At 51.2% G+C, this 14,803-nt stretch overlaps 1 protein-coding gene across 2 annotated transcripts; it reads left to right on the top strand.

Moving 5' to 3' along the window:
- The first annotated feature begins 3,797 nt into the window (after positions 1–3,797).
- IFI6 (interferon alpha inducible protein 6) lies at positions 3,798–7,404 on the top strand. Of its 2 annotated transcripts, none has more exons than XM_010802541.4 (5): positions 3,798–3,853; positions 5,259–5,362; positions 5,562–5,798; positions 5,885–6,034; positions 7,153–7,404. In XM_010802541.4, exons 2-5 carry the CDS (start codon positions 5,290–5,292, stop codon positions 7,257–7,259), a joined length of 567 nt encoding a protein of 188 aa, XP_010800843.1. In that variant the 5' UTR covers positions 3,798–3,853; positions 5,259–5,289; the 3' UTR covers positions 7,260–7,404.
- Positions 7,405–14,803: the final 7,399 nt, after the last annotated feature.

The raw sequence follows: 14,803 nt of genomic DNA on the forward strand, positions 1-14,803 counted from the left end.
GCTATATATCTAAAGCTAGATGTTATCAGTTGGGCACAGCAGCAATCCAACATGATGGAAGTGGTACATTCAGGGCTATGCTCAAAGGATCCAGAGGCATGAGTAAATCAAATGAACAGACATCTCAGACTCCCATGACATCTACCTCTATGGATCTGACACTTCTTTAACTCATACCTATGGCCTCATGGAGGATTCCCTATAACCAACTGATGAAGGAGGAAGAGAGTAGAATACATTTTACAGATAGATCATCGTAGGCAGAAGATGCTTGCTCCTTGGAAGGAAAGCTATGACAAACCTAGTCAGGGTATTAAAAAGCAAAGACATCACTTTGCTGACAAAGGTCTGCCTAGTCAAAGCTATGGTTTTTCCAGTAGTCATGTACAGATGTGAGAGTTGGACCATAAGTAAGGCTAAGGGCCGAAGAATTGAGGTTTTTGAATTGTGGTGCTGGAGAAGACTCTTGAGAGTCCCTGGACGGCAAGGAAATCAAACCAGTTAATCCTAAAGGAAATCAACCCTGAATATTCACTGGAAGGACTGAAGCTAAAGCTGAAGCTCCAGTACTTAGGCCACCCGACGTGAACAGCAGTCTCATTGGAAAAGACCCCGATGCTGGGAAAGATTGAAGGCCAAAGGAGAAGAGGGTGACAGAGAATGAGATGGTTAGATAGCATCACCAACTCAATGGACATGAACTTGAACAAACTCTGGGAGATAGTGAAGGACAGGAAAGCCTGGAGTGCTGCAGTCCATGAGGGTCAAAAAGAGTTGGACATGACTTAGTGACTGAACAACAGCGACAGAATAGGCACCAGCTGGAAATGGACCACTCTATTACAACCCCAGGTAGGGGCAGCCCCCAAGGACAGCAGTCAATCCCCCCTGGGAGCAAAATTCCAAGCAGTATACTTTGTCATTCCCTTTGTGTGAAGGAAGCGATGGGCTGAAGCACAGATACACTAACTCCTGCTGCTGCTGCTGCTAAGTCACTTCAGTCGTGTCCGACTCTGTGCGACTCCATAGACGGCAGCCCACCAAGCTCCCGCGTCCCTGGGATTCTCCAGGCAAGAACACTGGAGTGGGTTGCCATTTCCTTCTCCAATGCATGAAAGTGAAAAAATAAAGTGAAGTCGCTCAGTCGTGTCCGACTCCTAGTGACCCCATGGACTTCAGCCCACCAGGCCCCTCCATCCATAGGATTTTCCAGGCAAGAGTACTGGAGTGGGTTGCCATTGCCTTCTCCGACACTAACTCCTACTGACTAGCAAATGGCTTGGCTAGTTGGTCAAGAGCACAGAAGAGAAAGGGTGGGATTTCAGAGATAAGCAGGTGGGGATAAGGGGCATATTAGATGGACTTATGGGAGTGGGTGCAAGGCATGCAGATCTCTGTCTCGCACTAACACTCACCAAAGACCATCAAGGCTCTCCAGCCAGAGGGTCAGATGTCCCATCTGTGGATGTCAGCCATCCTCTAAACTTAGCCACCCTGCTGTTTTGCAAAAGACCCATAAAAGGATAGCCCCAGTGGCAAGGATGGAGGCTATGAATACACCTGACAACTTGGGCTCCCTTTCATCAAGGCTGGCCTAACAACAGCCAACAACTAGCCAACCAGGCAGCAGCAGGCAGCTGCACAGAAAAGTTGGTTAGGGAGAGCAGCCAGTCACCTGGGCACAGGTCAGTTACATCAACCCCCTTCCAGCTTGGAGAGGCAATGATTCATCCTTACTGGAATTGTTCAGTTCAGTTCAGTCGCTCAGTCGTGTCCGACTGTCTGTGACCCCATGGACTGCAGCACACCAGGCCTCCCTGTCCATCACCAACTCATGAGTTTACTCAAATTCATGTTTATTGAGTCGGTGATGCCATCCAACCATCTCATCCTCTGTCGTCCCCTTCTCCTCCCACCTTCAATCTTTCCCAACATCAGGGTCTTTTCCAATGAGTCAGTTCTTCACATCAGGTGGCCAAAGTATTGGAGTTTCAGCTGCAGCATCAGTCCTTCCAACGAATATTCAGGACTGATTTCATTTACGATGGACTGGTTGGATCTCCTTGTAGCTCAAGGGACTCTCAAGAGTCTTCTCCAACACCACAGTTCAAAAGCATCAACTCTTCCGCACTCAGCTTTCTTTATAGTCCAACTCTCACATCCATACGTGACTACTGGAAAAACCATAGCTTTGACTAGACAGACCTTTGTTGGCAAAGTAATGTCTCTGCTTTTTAATATGCTGTCTGGGTTGGTCATAGCTTTTCTTCCAAGGAGCAAGCGTCTTTTAATTTCATGGCTGCAGTGATTTAATTTCATTTGCAGTGATTTTGGAGCCCAAAAATATACTGGAAAAAAACCTGGAATTATTTACTCCAAATATGGGTTGCATTCTAGTTCTTCAATCATCACCATCCAAAGGTTGAAAGAATGCTCAATCCAATACCTAGGGCCGGAAGACCCACTTTATGGCAAAGGATCTGAGACAATGGCCTCATGAACATGGGCTTCACTGGTGTTACTACATACCCATCAGCCAGAAGCAGCCAGGTTGAGAGAACAATGGAATGATTTCATTTCCACAAGCTTTAATCTCATCTGCAAAACACGATTATAAATAGTGACAGTACTTCTCAAGACTGTTGTGAGATTGGATATCTTTCCTGGACCTTGTGTGCAGCAAGTGCTCAATATATGACTTGTTTAGTCACTAAGTTGTGTCTGGGTCTTCCCCAGTGACTCAGTAGTAAAGAATCTGCTTGCAATCCAGCAGATGCAGGATATGCAAGTTCAATCCCTGGGTCAGAAGATCCCCTGGAGGAGGGCATGGTAACCCACTCCAGTATCCTTGTCTGGAGAATTCCATAGACTGAGGAACCTGGTGGACTACTGTCCGTGGGGTCTCAAAGAATCGGAAACAACTGAAGCGACTGAGCACACACGCATGCAAGTCATACTTGACTCCTTTGTGATCCCATGGACTGTAGCTCACCAGTCTCCTCTGTCCATGGGATTTCCCAGTATTCCCAGAATACTGGAGTGGGTTGTGATTTCCTTCTCCAGGCAATCTTCCCGACCCAGGGATCAAACCCGAGTCTCCTGCATTGCAGGTGGATTCTTTACCTCTGAGCCACCAGGGAAGCTCTTCAATAAATGGTAGGCATTATTATTAATTCAATTAAATTGTGAGAGACTTTCTGCCTTAGGAGGAACTGGTGGTCTGGCTTCACTAAGCCCAGTAGGACTGTGGATCCCAGTCTAGTTTGACCTGCTTTGAATACTTTGAGCTGTTCAGAAAGTCTCCAGCTTGAATTACATCTTTTAGCTACTAGGCAGCTCAGCAAAGGGAGAAGACAATGGCACCCCACTCCAGTACTGTTGCCTGGAAAATCCCATGGATGGAGGAGCCTGGTAGGCTGCAGTCCATGGGGTCGCTAAGAGTCAGACACGACTGAGTGACTTCACTTTCACTTTCCACTTTCATGCATTGGAGAAGGAAATGGCAACCCACTCTAGTGTTCTTGCCTGGAGAATCCCATGGATGGAGGAGCCTGGTAGGCTTCAGTCCATGGAGTCGCACAGAGTCGGACACGACTGAAGCGACTTGGCAGCAGCAGCAGCTCAGCAGAGATGCTGTCCCTGAGCAGAACTGGAAGGGAGGAGAAAAGATGCTGCAGGGCGCGAGAAACTGAAACAGGAAACTGAAACTAGAAACTCTGATGCTGATTGGCCACTTAGAGGCAATCTGAAAGGGCTATAAAAAACCAGCCTGAGGACTGTTACTTCACTGCTGCTTCCTTCCAGCAGCAGGCTCCATCCAGGCAGGAAGATTCTTTCTCTGCTCTCCTCCAAGGTAAACCCAGAAGCTATAAGGTGTGGGTGTCAAGCTGCCAACCTCTGCCAGGCTGCCTGCCTGGGAGCCTCATTCCATAAGAGCTAGAATGCCCATTCCTCAGGGAGGCTACATTCCTGACTGCCTTGGACTAAGACTGGTCTGAAGGGATGGGTTGGTGGGCTTTTAGGGGCTTGGGTTGCAAAACCCAAAGAGTCGTGAGATTTAGCTTATAGGTGCCATGTCAGCGGTCTATGGCCTTAACCCTGTCACTTCATTTCTCTGGGCTTTAGTTCTGTAAACATGAGGATCAAGCTACTCCACCTGCCCAAAGGACTGGATGATTTCTGAAACCCCTTTATTATAGGCTCTAAAGTGATGGTGAGTTTATCTTTGAGGATAGATGTAGTGATTGGAAGCAGATGTTCAAAGTGTGGGTGTGGCATCAGTTATCTGTGGCTTTAAATCTTGACTCTGCTTCTTCCTAGCTGGGTAGGTTCAGAAGTATCCCTTTTCTGAGCTTCAGTTTCCTTATTTATAACATGTGGTTGAGAACAATGGCACCTACCTCATGAGGTTGTTATAGGTATAATTAACCTTGTGCCATAAAGTGCTGAGTAAGTGCTCAGTCCAGGGGAAGTTTTGGGGGATTTCTGCTTGTTTGTTTTTATTTCAAGGAAAACGCATTGAATAGACAAAGATCACATTAAAGGTAAACTGTGGTGGGGGCAGGGAACTGTGTTTCTATTTTGTGGTATAATGGAAAGAGCGTAGGTTTTGGATTCTGACGGTCTTGAGTGTGTGTCTAGGCTGCAGGATTTGGGTGTGACCTTGGGCAAGTTCCTTTACCCCTTTCTGCTTTCTGAAAAATGAAGTTAATCTGAGGCAGTATTTGGTGCCTGTACATATTCAATGCATTGGAAGAATAAATCTATCAACAACCATTGTTTAGAAAATCCTATGTGACAGGTACTGTTCTAAATGCTAGGGATCCAGGGGTGCACAGTTGCAAAAACCCACAGCCGCCCCCTAAAAGAGGCTCTATTAACATCCCCACTTTAGGGTTAAAGAAACTGAGGCTCAAAGAAGTCCCAGGCATCCTGCTTAAGGTCACACATCCAGAAAAAAGCCAAGTACAAAAACCACAGTAAGGATACTAGCTGACTTCTGGTGAAGTACATGCCAGGCATAGTACCAGAAGGGGATTCTCTCCTGTAATTCTCACGACCAATAGAGTGGCAGAAACATCAGCGCCGCTGGTGCAGCGAGGAAACGAAAAGCCTGCGGCTCCTTAGAGGGGGTCCTGGGCTCAGTTCAGAGCATCTTGCTGCTTTTTGTGGACTCATCCTCGAATCGAAAGGGAATTACCACCGAACGGGCGTGGTTCCAATAAGGGGACCGTCTCTTTCCTCTGCCCCTAACCCAGATACGGTGACAAAGCCTTGAGCTGCGCCACCATGCGGCAGAAGGCGGTATCGCTCTTCCTATGCTACCTGCTACTCTACACCTGCGGCTGCTGCGAGGAGGAAGGTAAGGATCTTGGGGCACCTAAGGATAAAGAAGCGGAGAGTTTCAGGATCCCTCGTTTAGAGACTCAGGCATGCCTCTGAATGAGAGGAGCTATTCCAATGGACAGCGCGGGGTGGGGGTCGGGGGCTCCCTGTAGCCAGAGTCCCAGGTTCTAATCCCTTCTCTGTCCGTTGGTCCATTCTCTCGAAATGTATTCAAGCCAGTTCTGTGCCAGGCCCAGCGACCTGGGAAAAGCCGCTATCCTTCACTGAGGAGCTCCAAAATGTGAGGATGGTGGTCCTACCTGTCCGGGTGGTCTGGAGCTTCTGGCACAGAATAAGGGACCTTGCTCCCCACTGGGCTTTGTCCATTCTCCTTCCAGACGAAAAAAGATACTCAGAGGAAAACAGCGACTCGAGCTTCTGGGGCATGGTGACCTACATGGCCGTTGGAGGCGGTAGGTCTGCAGGGTGGGGAGCGCGGGAAGACGCGGGCGGGCCCTGCAGCCGGCGTCCCTCACCCACCTCCCTCCTCTTCCTCCAGGACTCATGGCCGCGGCACTGCCCATGCTGGGCTTCGCGAGCACCGGCATCGCCGCCAACTCGTTGGCCTCCTCACTGATGAGCTGGTCGGCCGTGGCGAACGGAGGCGGAGTGCCGGCCGGGGGGCTGGTGGCCACGCTGCAGAGCCTGGGTGAGTCCTGGCGGGGTTCCTGGAGGAGGGAACACCCAGGCCAGGGGCCTCCTTTACTGTCCTGAGCCCTTTCCACAGCCTAACTCGGCTCTACACACCGTGGGAAAACTGAGGCACCCACCTGGGGATTAAGGAATTGACTCAAATTCTCCCATATGGTTAGTACCACCGCCAGTATTCAAGCCCAGTCAGTAGGCCTTCTTGCTTTCAGCCTGTAAAGCCAGAGGCCTCACTGATGCTCTGGCCAAGTCACAAGTCTCAGTTTCCCCGTTAACCAGGATAAGCATCCTCAGTTTAACACTTTATGAATCTCATCCATCCCGGAAAATCAGAGTGGCAACGAACCGGGGAGAAGTGACCCAATTCAATCTCATGCTCAGCCTGGTCTTGCATTTCTTGAGCATCATTACGGGGACAGATACAGAGCACAGAGTGGTGCTTCTGGAAAACATGCTTTCACTTCTCTCTCTGTCTCCCTGCCCAGCCCTGTCTTTTCTTTTTCCCTCTCTCCCTCTCTCTGAGGCCTCCCACATCCTTCAGAAAAACCACCCCTGACAGACTGCCCCTCTGCCTTCCCCTCCATCTTCCCTAAGTTCTGGATGACAAAAGCCCAAAGAAGCGGCTCAAGAAGACAGGGCCCTTCTCGGCGGGGGCAGCGGGAAGACAGCCTGAGCCATACCCCCAGCGGTGGGAGAGGAAGGGTGTGGGCAAGCCGAGCAGCAGTGCTGTGCTGTGAGATGGCCGTTCTCTCACATGTCACAGGATTGTGACAGGTTGTCCTGTCACACATGGCGGGGGAAGCTTGACATATCTCACTTGCAAACCACCAGCACCCACTGAGGCCTCCACCAAGGAGGCGGTTAGCGTTACTAATAGTACAGTGTGTCCACTGCAGACATGAAGAGAATGCGCTCTTATTTTTGTCATTTTCATCTCGGATTTGAGATGGCAAGTTGGGAGGGTGGCGATGGGAGTCCCTTTGCAGAAGTCCTGTCCCCTCTGGGCCTCTGTTCCTCTAGCTGGAAATAAAAAGGGTACACTTGACCCGCTGTTTCCCGACATTTGGATTCCCGGGCCTGGTGCCTGGGCTCCAAACCGGGCTGTCATTTGCATTACAGGCGCTAGCGGTGGCAGTGCCCTCATGGCCAAGATCGGGGCCTTTCTGGGCTATACTGTCCACAAGCAAGTCGAAAGCAGACAGAAAGAGAGCAAGGAGAAGAAGTAGCCGGCAGCTGCCTGGAAGCCCCGCCTTCCTCCTTGTCTTCCTTTTCCAGCTGCAGTCCAGAGCTTCCTCTGTCACACTTGGCAATGACCGAGGTAAAAAAAAAACACACACACACACAGAATAAACGTCTCTCAGAAAACACTCAGTCCTGCTGTGAGTCGTGGTTGCTATGAGAAGCCCAACAAGATCTGGCTCTGGTCTGCCTCATCCACACACGCCACCCCCATTTCCCTCCCCAGAGCCCATCACAGCTCCTGGAGCACAACCAGCTGGTTTTGCCTCTGAGCCTTGGTGTGTTCTGGTCTCTCGGCCTAGGACGTGCTTCTGAAGCTCACAACCCACCTCAGACATACCTCGTCCTCCGGGACTCCTTCCTGGCAGAGCCTTCCTGCTACCCCTGTCACAGCCTGGGCGCCCAGGCTCCATTTCACAGGGTGCCTGGGGAGGCAGATCTGTTCTCAGTGAGCGAAGCTTCCAGCTACGTCCCTGATCAGGTAGAGATGGAGAAGCCAGATCTCTAGTCCCCAAAGAAGCGCTAGACGGGTCTCCCTTTGTCATGGGGAAACGGTTTAAGAGCAGCTTTTGGGGGGTGGGGGTGGTCAGCGAGGCCTCCCTTCCTTTAGAGAGCTCTGGGGACAGGGTGGGGAGTTTGCAGCTGGAGCCCACACGCCTTCTGAGGGGGAAGGGGAGGCCCAGCCCTTGGGAAGATCTGAGGTTCGGGAGGCCTGTCCAGGGAACCAGAGTGCCAGGACCTCGGCTGAGGGGAGAAGGGCAAAGAGGCCCCGGAAACCACTCTTCAGTAAAGCTCAGGGTGGTTCTGGCACTAATGGAGAGAGAGACAGACTCGAGCTCTGGTTCCGGCCTGAGTGGGCGTGCCAGCCGCGATTCCAGACCAGCCTTCTAGAGAGATCCGCACCCCCGGGGAAGTGGCCATGTGTGAACCACAAACGCCGGTCACTAAAGGGCCCAGCCAGCTGTTCTCAGGCCTCCCCCACCCCACCCCACTTCTAACCCAGAATTTCTCCTTGGATTGCCAACGTGCAGAGGCGGCTAAGAGGCTATATCGTGCTCGCTCCTGTCTCCCGGTCGGATGCCGCCCTGCGGGTGGCAAACTGTTGGCCTCAGCTGGCTCGCCCCAGGGCCCCAGAGAAGCCGGGTTTGTGAAAGAGGGGGCACAGGTGCTGGAGGCCCCACCGGCACCTCAAACACACAGATCTCCACAGTTTGTTCCAGGAGCGGAAGCTGAGCTGAGTGCCCTGCCCTGAGAGTCACCACAGGGCATCAGCTGAGCCCCACCTCGGTGGACTTCTGCCCACGTCTCAGGCATCACACTCCCCCAGGCGTGCTAACTGCACCCCAGTTTGTCCACAGAGTTGATATCCCAGAGATGGAAGTGTGTTCCCTCAGCCCCTTCACAGCGGGCACTGCATCTCTCTCATCTCGCCTCCCCAGTGCCTGGCATACAGCAGGTGCTCAATATATGTGCGTAGAATTGAACTTGAGGCCAGTCTCCTTCCATCCACCTGTCCCTTCACCTCACCCAACCTTCATGGGAGGCAGGGGCTAGACCACTTGTTCTTTTCCTGGGGAGCCCTTGATAATACCCGCTGTCACTGACATGCAGGCCTCAACCCCCTTTAATGCTGTGGTCAGGCAAACACAGGCCCCTAACTTTTGCTCAGTATTCTCTAGCATGGGCGAGGCTGAGTTTTCCATGAAGCAGTGGAGCAGAGTGGTTCGGGGTGTCCCTCTGGAGTCCCACAGACCTGGGTTCAAAGCTGCCTGCCCTCTCTTACCATGCTTCGTGCCCTGCACAAGTTCCTTCACTGCCCTGTGCTGCACTTCCCTTCCCTGTAAACCGAGAACAATAATAGCCTCTCTGTGTTAGTTGCTCAGTCGTGTCTACTCTTTGTGACCCCATGAACAGTAGCCCACCAGGCTCCTCTGTCCATGGGATTCTCCAGGCAAGAATACTGGAGTGGATTGCCATTTCTTATGAGATTAGATGAAACCATGAACAGAGTTTAGCATGATGCCTGACAAATGCTAAACACTCAGTAAATGTCCATTATTATGACTAGGGACTTGCATAAAGCAAAGAGGAGACAGCCAAATAAAACCAAGAATTATATCATCTAACTTTGGAGCCTGGGTTTACGTTCTAGCGCTCACAGCCCTGGATCTTCTTTTTTCCTAAGTGTAGGCATCCTGCCCCCAGGGGCATACACCGTCCTTAGATATCATATTGTCCTGAACAGCATTTAAGGCCAGAGAGAGGTGGACGACTCTGGCCCCAGATTTTAGATCTGAGGCCTCAGCAGTTCTCAAGCTGAGTGACACTGGCAATGACCTGTCTTTAAGGTGATCCTCTGCCTATCACAGGATCCCTCTGGGCCAGTGCAGGATAACTCTTGACTTTCATTCCACAGCATTTACTGGGCACTCACTCTGTGTCTGGCACTGTGCCAAATATTAAGGACACTGCAGTGGAAGAGATCCAGTTCCTACCTACTTGGAGCCCCCTGCATACAAATTAGAAGCCCCTCAGAATATTCATGACCCCCCCTTTCTCCTTCCCTGTCACCACCTCCTTGCCCCCATCTCTTTTCACCCATCCTGGCCCTTGTCAACTTTCATGGACCACAGTCACCTTGTCTATAAAGTATGAGACAGAATGATGAATGTAAACCCAGAATTCGCTAGTGCAACAAGTCAGGAGATGCTAATCACCTTTGGACTCCTCCTTGGCAATGATCTTCAGAAAGACACAGCACCAAATCCTGGTTCAGCTCCAGAATGGGGCACTCACCCTGCCCACTCAAGGAAGGTTACTTGCCTTCCTTGAGTCCCAGCTTCCTCATTTTTAAAACAAGGGGAGGTTGGACATCAGTGTCTCTGGGCACTTCCTGCTCTAAAACTGCTGAGCCTGAAGCACAGACTTCTGAATCCCCTATGCCTGTCATGTCCCAGCCCTCTGAGGTTTCATTTTTGGAAGCGGCCAAAAGCCACCTTGTAGTGCCAACTTCGGTGACTATGGTGCTGAGAGATGCCTATTTGGTCACAAAGAAGGGTGGCTAGAAACTAGCAGGGCTGTTCCTCACTCTGGGACCGCACCCTAAGACAAATCCAAAAATAGATCCCATCTGCGTGGCTGACTTGATGGAAAACAACGTTGAGGTCCCCTGACATCATCATTTCTCTCTGGACCTCAAGATCCTAGTCTATAAAACAGAGGATGGGGAGAGCTGGACTCTCATCTAGACCTAGAATGTTTTTCCAAAGTGCTCAAGTCAGAGGTGTCTTGCTCTTTGATAAAAGTCCCTTTATCTAGAGATTTATTTTATTCTTTAAGGAGCCCTCTGGCCCCCAAGACCCTTGAAAGTCCACTCACTCCCTCTCAGGGCAGGCTTCCCACAATCCCATTGTGCTATGCACGAGTATGACCACCAGGTGGCAGTGCCGTCTCAGCCTGAAAGCCGCCTCAGCCTGACTCATCCTCCCGCAGCTCCACTGTGATCAACAGCTCTCCCTGGGGCCAGCCCCACCAAGGATGCTAGAGACTAAAATGATTCAGGCTCTGCGCCGGCTCTGCGGCAGGAGCTCCTGAAGCTCACAGGAGTGGTCAACTCTGAGGATGCCTGCAGGGCTGCCCTCTCCTCTCCTTCTAGGCCCTCGATCCTGCAATGCTGGGATTTCCAAACTCCTGACCACAGCAATCAGGACACCCTGTGACCAGGTTTCACTTCCAGGCTCACAGCCTGTGCTCCCAGACCTGAGTCATGCGGGATTTAAAGGCAATGAGAGGAGCACTCCACACAGACCCTTCTTGTCTGGGCAGGAGATGATGATTCCTGGAACAGGGCATCTCTGGACCCAGCCTTGAAGGGGACCTGGGCCAGGAGAGGGCTTGGGTCAGCAGTAGCTGGAGGGAGTAGAGGCAGAGGAGGCCTGTGGCTTCCTGTGAAGAACTGAAGAGCCACTTCCTTTAAGCTAGCCGGTTCTGGGGGAGGGGCAGAAGGTTAGGGAGCGTGGACTTCCTGGCTCAGGGGGAGAGGAAGGCCCTAGGAAGACCCTATGAAGAGGCCCAGAGCAACCTTCTATTTCCTTTCCCTCTGTGGTTTCCATGAAACGGACAGGACTGACAGGCAAGCTCACACCTTTTCCAGGTTCTGTGAAGCCACACGGAGGTCAGATTAGGGGAGGTTCATTTGCAGCACATCAGTAAAGAAATGGGGTCTTGATGGCTCAAAGAAATAGGCCCAAAGTCACCTCCAGGTATGTAGGAACCTAGGCTAGACATTTGACCAAAGGGGCCCCCCTACCCTCACTGACCTTCCAATGATAGCCTTCTTTACTCTGGGGTGTCCACTCCAACATCACCTACTCTGAGAAGCCCTCCTTGACCACACTTTAAAGGAGCCTCCTTTTTTCTCGCTACCACAGCAGTTCCCAAACTTATCTACAGCTGGAATTACCTGGAGGGATCAAAACATACTGATATGTGTCTTACTCACAAAAATTGTTATTTAACTAGTCTGGGGTGTAGCCTGGGCTTTGGAAGTTAAGAAAAAATCTCTGGGTGATTTTTATGTGCAGACAGACAAGTGTGGGAACCACTGGGCTAGCGTGTCATCCTGTTTTAATTTTCTGTAAAAGGCCAGTAAAGAAATGGAGACTTGGATGTCCTTGGTGGTTCAGTGGTTAAGAATCTATCTGCCAGTGCAGGAGACATTGGTTTGATTCCTGGTCTGGGAAGATTGCACATCCCTTGGGGCACCGGCGCCACAACCACTGAGCCTGCATTTTACAGCCCGTGTTCCGAAACAAAAGAAGCCACCGCAAAGAGAGACCTACATGCCGCAGCTAGAGAGCAGCCTCAGCTCACCGCAATTAGAGAAACCCTGCATGCCGCAACAAAGACTCTACGCTGCCAAAAATAAATAAATTTTTTAAAAATAAAGTTTTAAAAAGAGAACATCCTTTTTAAAAAAAATTAAAGAATGGAGCCTTGGTTGCTTCAAGAAGCAGACCCAAACACTCAGCCCCAAATTCAAGTCTAAGGAACCTCAGAACCTAGTCCCAAACACCCAGATCCAAGGTTTTACTTATATCACCTCATTTAATCCTTACCACAATCTCCTTAGATGTTATTAGGATCCTCATTTCACAGAAAAGAAATGAAGGTAGAGAGATGCCAAGTCACTTCCCCAAGGAAAACAGCTGGCAAGTGACAGGCCAGGACTTGAACCCAGTCAGCGGCACTAGGACAGTGCCTGGCCTCCAGAGGGGACTCTATAAGTAACTGCCCAACCAAGGGATTTAATTTTCATCTCCTTCTGCCTCACCCATCTAACCCCATTCAACTGAGCAACCAGGCAACCTGTAGATCTATTTTCTAATTATTTCTTGAGTCTGTTCACCAGTCTCCATCCACATGGCCCTCCTCTCAGCATCCAGGTCACTACCCTCAGGCCTACAGGGAACCCACAAAGTCCTTCTAAGAGGTTACCCTGTGTCCACTCTTGATCCTTCTGTTCACTCTTATTTATTTTCCACACAGGGCCAAGAAGATCTGAAAACAAAGGAGATCAAGCGACACTCCCCCCAAAAACCCAACCAATAGCTGCCCATCACACTTAGAATAAAGTTCTACTTTATTTTGGCCCTTGAGGTCTTTAATAATCTGCTCCCCCAAATCTCCAGAGTCTTACCTCACTGCGCTTCCCCTCCCCCAACTCTTTTCCAGCCACACTGGCCTCTTTTCCCTTCCCAGAACCCTGCAAGAGCCTGCCAAGTTCAATGCCTTTCCACAAGCTCTTTCCTCTGCTTGGAACACTTTTATTGCTTCAGGAGTCAGCTGGAAGGTAACTTCTCCAGAGACCCGAGCCCCCAATCTAAATTCAACACTTCTTTATTCCGGCAGCCGGTTCCGTATGTTCCTAGAATTGATCACGGTTGTAATAAAAGCATGATGGGTGTAAACATTTGTTACTGTCAGACTTGCTCACTAGACTTGAGCGTTCACCAGCACCCAGCTCAGCGCCTGGCACACAAGAGACGCCCCAAAGCTTTGGCTGAGCGGACAGTTAAGATGGACAGCTGGATGCACAAACCGATGAATGGGTGGATGAGTGACTGAGTGAATAAATACACTTTAAAACTTAGAAAACGATTCACCTGCTTGTATATTTCTCAGGTTAGCTATAGCTACATGCGCGATTTACAAGGGAGTTATTTTCACCCTTTGACAAGCCCCACCCACTGGCCCTTCGAGGCTTTTCCCAGGCCCGGCCACTGGGCGGGACTTCCAGGGCCGGATGAGTGACGTCACGGGGCGTGCCCGGAGTCGGCCTCTGCCTCCTGATTGGCGGGCGCCCAGGGCCGAGGCTCTCTCCGCCACTGCCGTCGGCGTGGAAGCCGTGGGAGCTGAGCCGAGGGACCTCGGCGAGGTGTCCCCTTGGACCTCGGCGACGCCGTCTGCAGCTGCGGCGGCCTCGGCTCATCGGGGTCCCATGGGGCATGTTCACGTAGCGCTGAGCCTTTGGCCAGTCTCTCGCCCTTCTGCCGGGAGATGGGACAGCGCAGGGGGCCCGCGTTGCGGCTGGACCGCTCCCCGCAGAGGGCGGGGCAGAGAGCTGGTGACCAGACCCCTACGCGCTCGCCGAAGCGCCACTATTTCGGGCCTCTGACTTCAGCGAGGAAAGTCCCAGAAACACAGCCCTACACACTACCACCACCTCCCAACTCTTCTGGACACGCTTCATCTCTTCCCCAAACCCCCACCCCAAACTCAGACCCCAAAGACCTGAACGAGGAGTAGCACTGATTCCTATTGCCTCCGTCAGACTCCATGCCCGCCCTGTAAGGCGGGAGATGCTGTTCCCATTTTACAGACAAATGGGTTGGGGTTTCTGGTTGGATGCTCTTTATCTAAGGTCGCACAAATGAGATAGTGGCCAAGCCAGGGTAGACTTGAAAGCCCAGCCTCTTTCTTCTACCTCTCAGCTTGGTGCCTCTTGTCTACTGACCCTGCTACCAGAAGCATCATGAGGTCCTGAGGGTCCGCGGCTCCAGGATCCAGCTGGATCCCACCCACACTGGGGCCTCGGCAGCCAGCTAAGAGCTGACTGTATGCCAGGAGTCGCCCCTTCCTTCTGTACTTGGTCACTCCCCAAAACCACGGAGGGACCTAGGCTAAAATTAGGCAGTGGCCAAGGAGCATTCTGGTAACCATCAAGTCCCTGAAACTAGACTGGGCCAGTTATTTCCTGCATGACCTTCAGTGGTTTCCTTTCTTGGAGCCTCTGTTTATCATTTGTAAAGGGGGAATATTATCCCTCCCCGGGGTCTCTGTGTGCCGGTCTTCAGGAAAACTGCTCTTCTCTCTACTACTACTACTACTATAGATAATAATGTTTAAATCCTCAATAATTAAAACACCCTTGTACCCTCTCAGAGAGCATGGCCTCCTCTTCAGGGTCCCTGTGATGGCAAAACGCCAGCATAAACTGCATATAACCTGGTCCTTGATGGAAGTCACAGAC

This window comes from Bos taurus, chromosome 2 (genome assembly GCF_002263795.3).
Source record: "Bos taurus isolate L1 Dominette 01449 registration number 42190680 breed Hereford chromosome 2, ARS-UCD2.0, whole genome shotgun sequence".
Lineage (NCBI taxonomy): Eukaryota > Metazoa > Chordata > Mammalia > Artiodactyla > Bovidae > Bos > Bos taurus.

Bases quoted from the DNA above. Each gene is read 5' to 3' on its own strand.
- IFI6 (XM_010802541.4), top strand. From the start codon at position 5,290: ATGCGGCAGAAGGCGGTATCGCTCTTCCTATGCTACCTGCTACTCTAC. The intron at 5,363-5,561 runs GTAAGGATCTTG...AATGTATTCAAG, and splicing joins CGGCTGCTGCGAGGAGGAAG to CCAGTTCTGTGCCAGGCCCA. The intron at 6,035-7,152 runs GTGAGTCCTGGC...TTTGCATTACAG, and splicing joins GGCCACGCTGCAGAGCCTGG to GCGCTAGCGGTGGCAGTGCC.